Source organism: Pelobates fuscus, chromosome 1, assembly GCF_036172605.1.
Source record: "Pelobates fuscus isolate aPelFus1 chromosome 1, aPelFus1.pri, whole genome shotgun sequence".
Classification (NCBI taxonomy): domain Eukaryota; kingdom Metazoa; phylum Chordata; class Amphibia; order Anura; family Pelobatidae; genus Pelobates; species Pelobates fuscus.
Genome location: NC_086317.1, coordinates 337,935,034 through 337,947,152, shown reverse-complemented (window position 1 = coordinate 337,947,152; position 12,119 = coordinate 337,935,034). Strand labels below are relative to the sequence as shown.

Sequence of the window (12,119 nt, the reverse complement as noted above, 5' to 3'; positions counted from 1 at the left end):
ATGGCAATATACAGATGAAATTGTATTCTCTTTAAGATGAAGCAAAGTCATGTTTATCATAAAAGGTGCACTTCTTATTTTAGAAAGACTTGCACTGAACACTTCTGGATGGCACTGATATTAGGAGACACATCATACACGAATAGTATATATGTATTTATTTATTATTTAATAGTATATATTTATCTTTTAATGACCCTACAGTACATGCATGTGATTATATCAAATATAGAAATTAATATGTCATTACCTGTTGATCAAAAAGAGCCCAGAACATTGGGAGGGGAATGTACAGAAAAAGGACTCGCACAACCATTTTAATTTGTGCAATGAGACGCTCCTAAAATAAGGAAAGAACACATTTAGTTTTTTCGATAGGCATGTTTCAATAGAAAGTTCTGCTGGTTGGAAAATTAGGAAGCGCTTCGATACCTCGTACTTCTCTTTTGCCCAGTCCATCCAGTGCTCTCTTTTTGGAATGCTTTTACTACGATTCCTGAATCTGTTGCTGATTGCAAACTGTCAAGAGATTGACCAGAGAAATAGTATTACATTATGGATAATCAATATGAATTATGTAATATAGATCTTCAATGTGTTTATGCTTTGCTTATACACTGTATATTAAAAATGATTGTATGTTTTCTGGTTTTGATGAAATTAATCATTGTGATACCATGAGCTAAGTGATCACAACAGGAAGTTCCTAGGGGGAGTTTCATTATACATAGAGACAGTCACTTTGCACCTAGATACATTTATCGGGACTCAAGACGCCAACACAAATAAATAACATGTGATAGGTATATTCTTGATTATTTTTCTTCCCGTTGTCTGCAGTATAATGCTGCTCCCTTAGCCATGCCTCTTCTTTTCCCAATATATCTTCCTGATTTCAAGTACTTGCTAAGAGATCTGGGTTGATATAACTCAGTCAGGACAATGTCTTGTGAAGAGCCTGCCCTGATGGCTTACTCACTTACTTACTCACTACTCACTAAAATGTAAGGATGTATAAGTGAGAATGCTTAGATTCCAATTATACTTTACACATTGGAGCAGTCAGACATATATTTATTTTCCCCACAATTGCAACAATATCTGTTTAAGCAAAGTTTAAAGTATAATGAAACACCCCCCCCCCCCAGATTAAAACCTATATACACTAAAACCCAATAATAAGTTTATGTGAACTAGTAGAACTTTATGATATACAAGTAGCCCATAAAATGTGGTTAGATACATCACTTCCATAACCTGAAGTCTTTTAGAGGTAAACATATTTACTTTTATCATGCCGTTAGATCTAAATGGAGTGTCACACACAACAATGGTTGCAATAGTTTTACTTACCCCAATACACTTAGACACTTGTACCATAATATTGCCTTGAGGTGACACCTTCTTGTACATTGGACTTCCAACGATAAACACAACTATTAAAATCAATAAGAATATCATAAGACCAAACCATATTGGGAAAGGCATGTAAGATAAGAGGGATTGTTAAAAATGTCCTTTGGCTCATTTCCATTTGTTTGTAAAAAGCAATGTTATAAGTATGTGTTGCACATTTTTTAGCAACACAAATTATTTTTCAGCTTTGCATATATCATATAATTTTCTACAATTTAAAAAATATATATATATTAGGATTTTTCACCTTCTCTGTGAGTTTATACAATAGCCAGCCATATCAAGAATGAGTAAAGGCAGGTGAAGATCAATGAGGTCAGGCTAGATTAAGGTAAGTAAGAAAGCTGTACGGAGAATGTTTAGTATTCTAGAGTCAAAGTCACTATACGTTGGGGTGAGATGAGAAAAGGCTGATGAGTAGGGGTGTATATGTACTAACCAGTCAAAAATTAATATTTTCCCTTTTTGTGAAACTATTGTAAACCACTTCAATTTGGGGTATTTTCCTTCTTTTGGTTCAATAGCAGATACGGGTATGTGTGAAAAGTTGAATTTAACGACCTTACATTTATGTACACAGTACAGATATGTTCAGCTTGTACACAGAATACACAGCGTGCATAACTTACTGAGTGCAATAACCATGAGAGCTGCAGGGACTCCAAATGCCAAAGGATAACATGACTGCTTTGTGTGGATGCCACACTCCTGCCCTGATAGAAAGAAAAACACAAGTAATGTTGTATGTACACTGCAAAGGTACACAGGGCACGTATATTAAAACATCTAACTTAATAAAAAATAATAGGGGTTTAGTTACAGTATATCAATAGTGATGTCCCGAACAGTTCGCCAAGAACTGTTCGCCGGCGAACATAGCTTGTTCGTGGCGAACGCGGCTGGCGAACATATGCAATGTTCGGTCCGCCCCTATTCGTCATGGAGGTGGGAGGGTCTGGAAGGGAAGGGCCTGCTGCTGATTGGCTGGAATGTGTCTGCTGACTGTGAGGTACAGGGTCAAAGTTTACTCAATGATGACGAATAGGGGGCAGACCGAACAAGCTATGTTCGCCAGCGAACAGTTCCCGGCGAACTGTTCGGGACATCACTATATATCAACATAAGTCTGGCACAATGCCAATGCACCCCATTTTTGTCAGGTCTTTACCTAGCAACCTAATGTCTGCTCTTATGAGATTAACTCACTTACTTGTGAGGTAAGAGAAACCAATAGTATTTGGCAATAGAGATCGAATGCTAATTGCTATCCACTTTGCCAGTGCATTGTGGTGAGTTGACAACCGAGTTGGAAAATGTAGGTAATAAAATAAGTTTGATTAAGTCTCTAATTCATCTTGTTCCCCAAACTAAACTTTTCATGGCCTTTTCCAAATTAGTCTTGAAACCACATATGCGTATAAAGATAATCACTAAACTATGTAGAGATAAAACAAATAATTTTAGGGAAATCTTCCTCCTTGGGTTTTCTGCAATAAGGCACATGTGACAGGAAGGGATGCAAACCACAGGAGTTGGCCTGGACTCAAAGTTTGTGTATACAGGGTCGGTGCAAAACTATTTTGCACCCAAGGCCCTCTACTTGCATCCCCTTTCCAACCCAAAACAAAAATTGCCAGCTTTTCCTATCCCCAGAACCCTTGTGTTTCTCTTTACCCTCTTCTGCAGCCCCAGTGTGTCTCTACCCCCAAAAATCTTTGTGGGTTTCTTTCTCCCCTAGCACCTCTGTGTGTCTCTTCCCCAGCATCTGTGTGTCTCTTTAACCCCACAGCCCCTTTGTGCGTTTCTTCCACAGCCCCTTTGTGTGTCTCTTTCTCCCACCAGCCCATTTATATGTCAATTTCCCCCAGCTCCTTTGTGTGTCCCTTTCTCCCCCAGCCCCTTTTTGTGTTTCTTTCTATGTAGTGCACTCCTCCCCTCCTGACAGTCATCCAGACACTGCGCCTCCTTGGTTGTGCCGGCCCTATGTGTGTATGTATATATGTGTGTATATATATATATATATATATATATATATATGCACATACATACACCCTTGAAGTGTCATTATTTTAAACAAATTCACATTTGCCATTATGTATCTTTGATATTACATGATATTTTTATGCCTTGGTTAGAGTGTTACGACTTAAGGGTAATGTGTTAGGGTAGTGTAGTGGTTAAAAGTAATCTGTTAAAGTAGTATAGCTGTTTAGAGGCGATTTCTGTTCTTAGGGTGGCACTGGGACATAGGTGTCTAAGAGTTAGCAGTAGTTATTTCTACTACCGCCATTAAAGGAACACTATAGTGTTAGGAATACAAAGCTGTATTCGACACGCTTGATAATCTCGTGCAAAGCATTAAGCTGCACCATTATAAACTATACATGATCTCTGGTTCATTATAACCATTCAGGATTCTAAAACATGATGCGTCCATTAGCTGACAAGCAGATCGTGCAAAACTTTTATTTTCATTAATGGAAAAAAAATTATAGACAATAAAGAGACACATCATGCCTTATAGTGAAACACACTGAAATATTAGAAATCATTCAAACACTTCTGCATAAATACATTCAACCAATTAAATGTATACCTCTTAGAATTGGAGTTATAATGGTAGACAAGAGACTCCCAGCATTGATTGAGAGATAAAAAATTGAAAAGAACTGACTTCTCTGTTTGTCCTGAAAAAGAAACCCTGTTATACTTCTGACACTGCTAATTACATTAGTATTCTGCATATTGTTTTATCTTTTCTTCGAGGGAAAGAGATGTGTTTTATTGAATATTCCATCCTTCTAAGCTAATATATTTCATTATTGGCATAAATGCAAACAAATACAGGAAAACCTGCATAATTTATGATTGAAATAATTTTACATTAGTGTTTCTAAATGCTGTTGGACATAGGGTTGTATAACATTTTAAACAATCTAACATGTGCAGAACGATAGTATTAGATACATATTAAAATAATTTATTTACACACACTAAAGGCTAATTACATGTACTGTAATTCAAGGACATATTTTATTAAAGTTTATTGCTTCTTCTGCCTTTTTATACACAAACACAGCTAAATGTCTAGAACAGAGATACAACGGGATATAAAAGAGGGATGAGTTTCAATTGTAAGAGAGAGTGAGAGTTGGGAGATCTGCTTTACTAGAATGATCCATGTCACCAACTGTTGTGTGTTTATTTGTTCTAATTACCAGATAAGAACTGATGAAGCATGATAAAGGTATATCATGGGTTAATATGTATTTGCTGTGTTGCAATGAAATGGTGAAATATTCCTGCTTATTGTGGCTGAAAGCAGAGATCTGCTATCTCCTCTATTTGAGGTTGTCCTGCTAGGCTTGAGAAACTGGCAAGTACAAGTCTATCCCCCCTATCCCTTCCTTTCTTCTGGTAGCAGCTGCATATAGGATGTAGAATCTAAGTGAAGATTTAAAAGAGTGCTGTTTGTGTAGTTAGACAAGAAAGTCTATACATCCATGCTGACAATCTATATTCCACTTTTCTAACTAGTTTCAGCAAGTATTTTTCTTAACAAAAATAAAACTTTAAACAAATTCGAAAGAATCTGTGAAGTTTCTGATCTGCAAGTACTGCCCTTTTTTATGGTTTGTGACCAGTAAAACCAATTCTCTGACTACACTGTGGTATTTTAATGGGTTGAGACAGACAGATGCTCCTTTTTTCACCAAGAATGATGTTTATTTCCATAATGTACGTGGTACTGCATTATATTTTGCAGTACTGCAGAGCAAGATTGAAAAGCATATCTTAAAGGACCACTCTAGGCACCCAGACGACTTCAGCTTAATGAAGTGGTCTGGGTGCCAGGTCCTTCTAGGGTTAACCCATTTTTTCATTAACATAGCAGTTTCAGAGAAACTGCTATGTTTGTGAATGGGTTAAGCCTTCCCTATTTCCTCTAGTGGCTGTCTCATTGACAGCCGCTAGAGGCACTTGCGTGATTCTCACTGTGAAAATCACAGTGAGAGCACGCAAGCGTCCATAGGAAAGTAGTATGAATGCTTTCCTATGTGACCGGCTGAATGCGCGCGCAGCTCTTCCCGCGCGTGCGCATTCAGCCGACAGGGAGGAGAAGAGAAGGATCGGAGGAGGAGAGCTCTCCGCCCACCGCTGGAAAAAGGTAAGTTTTAAACACTTTCCCCTTTCCAGAGCCGGGCGGGAGGGGGTCCCTGAGGGTGGGGGCACCCTCAGGGCACTCTAGTGCCAGGAAAACTAGTGTGTTTTCCTGGCACTAGAGTGGTCCTTTAAACATATGTCAGTGAGTACCCTATTCCTTCTATTAGGACATGTACTAGTAAAAGAGTGAATTACTATGGACTAATGGCCTACTTTGAAAATGCAGGTGAAATTTGTTGAAAGTTACAAACTCAATACTGATTAAATACATTTCACAACTCATGTAATTCAACTAAAATGATGGTTATATCATCATAAAATATGGTGTAACAGTTAATGGTATACCTGGTGTTCTTCAAACTGGTCTCCACCAAAAGCAGACACACATGGTTTGATTCCACCAGTGCCAAGGGCGATGAGGAGAAGGCCAATCATGGACAATGCACTGTGGCAAGAAGTTTAATATTACTACTGGCACATCACCAGCTTCACATGTGTAAACATTGCCTTTACCTAATCCCATTAACATCAACTGAAACAACATGGAGATGCATAACAAAACATACATGATATACATTTAGTAAAAGTATTAAGGAATTAGTTCTTACACGTGGACAGTAGGATTATCTGGTATCCCATCTTTGTTTCCATCAGTTAGATCATGTATTGCACTTATGGATAGGATAACCTGGCCGACAGCATAGACAATTGATAAGTAGACAATGGTCCTGTTATATAAAAGACAAAGACATTGTTTTGTTAGCCTCATTTTAGAACAATCATTATTAACAAGATAAAAGAGTTTGCACTGATGTATGTAGACTATATGCATATAATTAAACTGGGTATATCATATTTCTCCACCAAGTCAAGATCATGACTTTCGAAATACCCATTAAGGCATCATTATCATCATATTTCAAGACATTTGCTTTTCAAAGTTGTAAATAAATTGATTATTGACTTAATATTTTACATACCTATTAATTTGCATTGTTTGCAAGCCTTTTAACAATAAACATTTATAACTGATAATATCTAATTATATGCGTATTTGGCAACAAAAGCATCATCATTTTCTTGTTTGTTGTCTTGTTCTCCGGTTAGTGTTATCTCTAAATCAGCTAACTGGTCTTTCAAAAACATGCACTAACATTGTCTGAGGGATTTCTTTAAAAAGATCATGCAAGGTGAGTTAAGATAGAGTTACACTGAATATTAGAGTTAGTAAGTGTGCTACAGCCCCACTAGCGATGATGCTTTGTGTTAAGGTAAGGGATACAGCCCCCAAATGTCAATCTAACCCTAAGTGTAATTCTAATCCTACATTCACTTCTAACATGTTAATCTTGCTCTGTAATGTCAGTCCCTAATCCTAATTGGTAACCTTAGCCTTAACCCTAAATGTCATAGCTAGCAGTAACTTCACTTACCATGCCGAGCAACCCTCTTCAGATGCTGTGTGTACGTAAATGTTATAGTGAAATGAGCCCATCCTAAAACCAGCCCTATACCATGCCCAAAGTCCAATTCTAAACAAGTTCTATGAATCACATTGTGACACTAAATCTTTAAATGAATTTGGTATTATTTGACCATAGATTTGTAAACTCCACACCGGTCATATTAATTCCAGGCCACAAAGTGTTAACTACTAGCTCTACACCTTTCTGCATTAGAACACTGCAACCTTAGCGATACCACACAGTGCTATATAATTCACTTCGATCATGGTGCATTAGAGTGGCACTGACACAAAACATCTAACTGGACATGGACGGAGCCTGTTCTCTGAGGTGATCAGACGCGTGCTGCAAGGGCTCCCACTCAGTATTCTAATTTTAGACAAAAAAAAACCCCGGCTAAACTCCAGAAACTGCTACCACACCAGACTAGCTACACAGGGAAGGCAGAAACGAATCAGCGGATACGTCACCCTGGTGGACTTATTCTGCTCCTTTCCCCTCCCCCTTGGACCGGTGGGGGTTAACCCGGTCTCCACTGGGCAGCTTGAAGCAAATACTGTAGCTTTCCACTCAGAATGGACACTCAGCCTATACAACTCAAAATGGCGCCTGACCCACTGCCTGACCCGAAGGACAAGGGCCTAATCAGGCAGCCACATCACAGCTCCACTGAATCCACCTTACAGCGGCTCGTGGAACTATTCCAAAGGTTCTGGTTGCAACTCAAAGCACGCAGGATGACCCACGGGTTCACACAGAGGACCTCCAAACAAAGACACTTGCTGCCAAAGCGGACGCCCCCCGGGCGAGACAACAACTACAGCAAAGCACAGGTTTGACCGCCTGGGCTGAGATGCCACCCAAGGCATAGCCTTACCGCATCATCCACACGGACTGCTGATCGTCAGTCGACAGCGGAGACTAACACCATGACCATCAGTTTGTCCACTGGGCGGGAAAGTCTTGGCCCCAGTGAGTCACCAGGACTGTGGTATCCAGATGCAGGCCCTCAACCAGGCCCAGGGCTGGAGGGAAGACACGCTCTGAGGCGCCAGCACAGCTTTGCAAGCAGACCCTTGATGCCACACTCCATACTGGCCTCTTCAAGGTATCGGATAAACCCGGCATGGCTTACCACAAGTCAGATCCTGATGACTAACTCCAGATGCAGCTGATATGCCCACAAATTTGATCTATGCTTATGTTTGTTCTTCATCTGCCTATCCCCCCTATACCCATCACATACTCCGAAAGGCAGTATACTAAAACCCATAGCATTACACTGTGCCCAAGTGGATACTTTATCTTGCATATATTTAGTATAGATAAGACATGTTTGAGCCTACTAGTAACTATTATATGTTTAACCCCTCATACACAAGCCAGGTTCCACCCTGATGTTATGCTCCTAGACAATAACTTGACTTGTGTACCTTGCTTGCTTGAAAAACAAAACACATCTAACCGTTCAGAATCGATAGTTCAACCTTGTTTTAATAGAAAATTGTGCATGTTTGCTCTACTACCCCTATTGTACAATGTGAAGTTGTGCATGAGGATTGCCGCTGGGGTACTTCAGGCTTGTATGTAACGATCTTAAGCACTGCAAAAATACAACATTTAAAAAAAAATAATAATTCAAAACCATCTAACTGGACATGTTATTTCTTTCTCAGAATTACACGGGACTCGGGTCAAACAATGAAAATTGCCCAAATTAGACCAGGGTTTTTTCAGGACTCCACTCTGGGCTACAAACGGAGTCAGCCCCCCTATCACTCCCGCCCTATAGCAAAACCTCTGGGCAACCTACGTGTGTGAGTAACTAACTTGAACATGACACCAGAGATAACTGGCTTTCAACTACATCATGTACTAATGAGTTTGTACAACACATAGCCAGAAAGTGCCTTTTTAAGGCAATGTATATTTTTGTGCTAGATAATTGTGCTAAATTCCAACATAAAATACGTTGCACAAAGGCTAGTCAAGGAGTTTCTGGCATAAAATGTCTGACAGGACATTTATGCCTTTTGAAAAATGTTGTAGTAATCATCTACATCTTGACAAAGACCGTGTAGGTCGAAACGTTGCAGTGGGTTCAATAAATTGGCCTTTTTGTATCCTGAGAGTGCCTGGACTTCTATTTTTCCTCATCAAATATTTGGTTCCTGGTACTGGGACTGGTCTGGTGCACCCGGATACATTTCATATGGGATTGAGTGCAGTTCCACATTCATGCTATATTATAGTAATCATCTACATGATATGATATCCTCTACTGCTGCAAATATTAATGCATTGACATATTTAAGCAAAAGTATCTGATCTGTTACCTGACTCAAATGTAAGGTTGTGATAACTTTAAATCTTCGTCAATTGAACAATGAAGCCACTACCTGCAGACTATCATGTCAAACATTGGCTATAAATACACAAAACATCAAATAATATTCCAAATGGTTATTCTAATGTTGCTTAATATATAAAACCAAAAAATATTTTTTCTCAGATGTTCCATAAAGCCTTACTTGAATTTCCCCAGCCAGGAGTCAGCAATGATAGCCCCAAGGATTGGTGTCAAGTAGCAGAAAGCAACAAATGTATGGTAAATGACAGTGGATAGGTTATCGTCCCACAGTATGAAATATTTGAAGTACAAAACCAGCACCGCTATATGAAAGATAAGGGGTTAGAATTTAGAGTTGATATCAATGGAAAATAATGGAGTCAATAGTGAAGTAGTCAATAGTGAAGCAGTCACTGTAGAAACCGAGTGAAAGTTCCTGTTTATTGCTCCAGTTTAAGTACTGTTATGTAGAATTGAGCTTGACAAACAGCTCGTAGTATTTGTTAGAAAAAAAAAACATGATAAAAGTACCTCGCATTCCATAGTAGGAGAACCTTTCACAGAACTCATTGATGACAATGAAGAAGATACTCAAGGGATAACCAAAACAGCCTGGCTAGAAGGAAATAAAAGAACATTTTTAATCATACATACAATAATGTTCTGCAAACTATTGGTAACTAGCTGCACGATGCGTCTTTTAAAGCTGGGCCATCACATTTTTTGTGTTTTTTTTTAAATCAAGCACCCTAGTAAATAATGTTGTTTTATGTATTTTCAACAACAAAAAAATACCAACCAAAAGCATTAATTCATTTATTTAAAGTAGATTGGACCAGATAATATAGACAACCATACTGGATAATTAATGTTGAATGTGTGTTCTGCTAGTTTTTTATTCAAAGATGTTTCTTCCATCTTCAAAGTTATTTTACTTATTTGTATTTCAGGATATCCGTACATTCCCAACTCCCCTACTGCTAGTTTCTTTCCAATTTATGCTACCCTTTCATTGATGTAGCATCTCATTACAGGAACACTCCAAGCAGTGTGGTGTAACACTTTGACTTCTTACCTGGGGATCTGCTAAGTACCGGCCACTGCCTCCTATCACACTCCAGAAGAGTAGGAGTGTCAGCTGATTGCTCTCAGACAACAAGCTAAGCCCTCCACCTCAAGGCTCCAAGTTTAGCTTGAAAGTGGAGAGCATCTAACTGAGAGAGGGAAGGGAGTAGTGCCCGATGAACCCCTGGTAGAAGTCAAACCCTTCTAAAATGGTTTGACTACTCACTGTAGGGGTTATGGTACTTGAAGTGTTACGTAAATGCTCATTAAATGCTGATACTCACTTATACTGCATTCTTTGTTTGGGTATTTTCAAGGCATTATATGTGCCTTTACTTTTATTCACGTTGTTGCTATATTACATGGCTTTCTATATTTTCTTTGGCAAAAGCTTAATAAACTAAATTATATAGAAAAAAATATATATACTTTTTTTTTTAAAGTTTCTGTCATGCCTCCACTCTCTGATAATAAGGCTTGCACTTCTTCTGCTACATGACTATTCTAGTTCCCTATTGCACTTTTTGTGAAGGAGTACATTACGCATCAGTCAGTCAATACTTGCTTCAATAAACAGTTAGTCATCTCTTCTTTCAGTTTTACATAAGCAAACATATCTTGCTTAAGTACGTCTCATGACAAACTATTTCAAACAAAGTATTTTATATTATTTTATAAAGTCTCTTTTGCTGTGCTTTCCCTCGATGGCTGTAACCTGTACAATTTTTACAACAAAGCCAAATATGCAGTAAGTGTTTTCCTTCCCAGTGAAGTAGAGTAGGGTGTCTTCCATTTATCCAATTATCATGTTACCATTACTTTATGATTTATCATGATGACAATGAATAGATTGTCCACCTCTGCTTGCCTGTGGGACTGGGATAACAATTCACTGGAAGAGTACACAGCCATTACTGAGTAGGTTTATTAATGTTAATACAACACAAGTAATATACCAACCTTTGACTTTTCGCTGCTCCCTGGAAAGAGAAGAAAAAAAAGTAATTTTGGCTTCATTATATTTATTTAGTCCTTCTTTAAAAGCTCCCTCCTACAACTGAAAAATATCATGATTATTATAAAATCTTCAGAACATCTGTTGAATTTCAATGGAAAGTCATAGTCATGTCACTAATAGATGGTTAGCTTAAAGCCTCATTTTACATTATATAAGGTGGATGTATTCATGTGTACAAACAAAGACAGGGCAATGCACAAAACCAGGAACTGATGTTTTTAGGCTAAAATAACTGAGCAGGAAATTGATCTATTGCTATACTACTACGTATCCTCCCTGTGTTCTACTGCTGTCTTGCCTGCACAATGTAAGGCCTTTTCAGCTGTCTAGTGATGTATCTAGGGGAGCCACATTTTGATTGGCTGACACCCTGTACCAACACTAGTTACCTGCATAGTGATATCGACTTATGCATTCCTTTTTTTCACTGAATCCCAATTTGAAAGAATTTCGAACAATCAGCAATTTGTCCAAAATTCCCAACTAAATGCTACACAGACAAATCACAAAACAAACAAAACCAGACAAACTGAGCCGTTTTACTTCTTTCATTATTCAGAATTTAGTCCGTGGTGGCAAAAAAAGATGATTGATGGGGGGAAAAGATGAATTATGATTAGGGGAAAGCCTCCAAATGTTC

At 38.4% G+C, this 12,119-nt stretch overlaps 1 protein-coding gene across 1 annotated transcript in view; it reads right to left on the bottom strand.

Moving 5' to 3' along the window:
• The window catches only part of SLC15A1 (solute carrier family 15 member 1), a gene marked incomplete at its 5' end in the record, with an annotated part of 52,763 nt that extends 41,306 nt beyond the window's left edge, over positions 1 to 11,457 (bottom strand). Inside the window, 10 exons of the mRNA XM_063431459.1 lie at positions 251 to 340; positions 433 to 519; positions 1,354 to 1,436; positions 2,046 to 2,129; positions 4,013 to 4,103; positions 5,926 to 6,025; positions 6,189 to 6,308; positions 9,578 to 9,719; positions 9,928 to 10,012; positions 11,422 to 11,457. Of these exons, the coding sequence (XP_063287529.1) occupies positions 251 to 340; positions 433 to 519; positions 1,354 to 1,436; positions 2,046 to 2,129; positions 4,013 to 4,103; positions 5,926 to 6,025; positions 6,189 to 6,308; positions 9,578 to 9,719; positions 9,928 to 10,012; positions 11,422 to 11,457 (918 nt within the window). The remainder of the gene's footprint in view (positions 1 to 250; positions 341 to 432; positions 520 to 1,353; positions 1,437 to 2,045; positions 2,130 to 4,012; positions 4,104 to 5,925; positions 6,026 to 6,188; positions 6,309 to 9,577; positions 9,720 to 9,927; positions 10,013 to 11,421) is intronic.
• Positions 11,458 to 12,119: the final 662 nt, after the last annotated feature.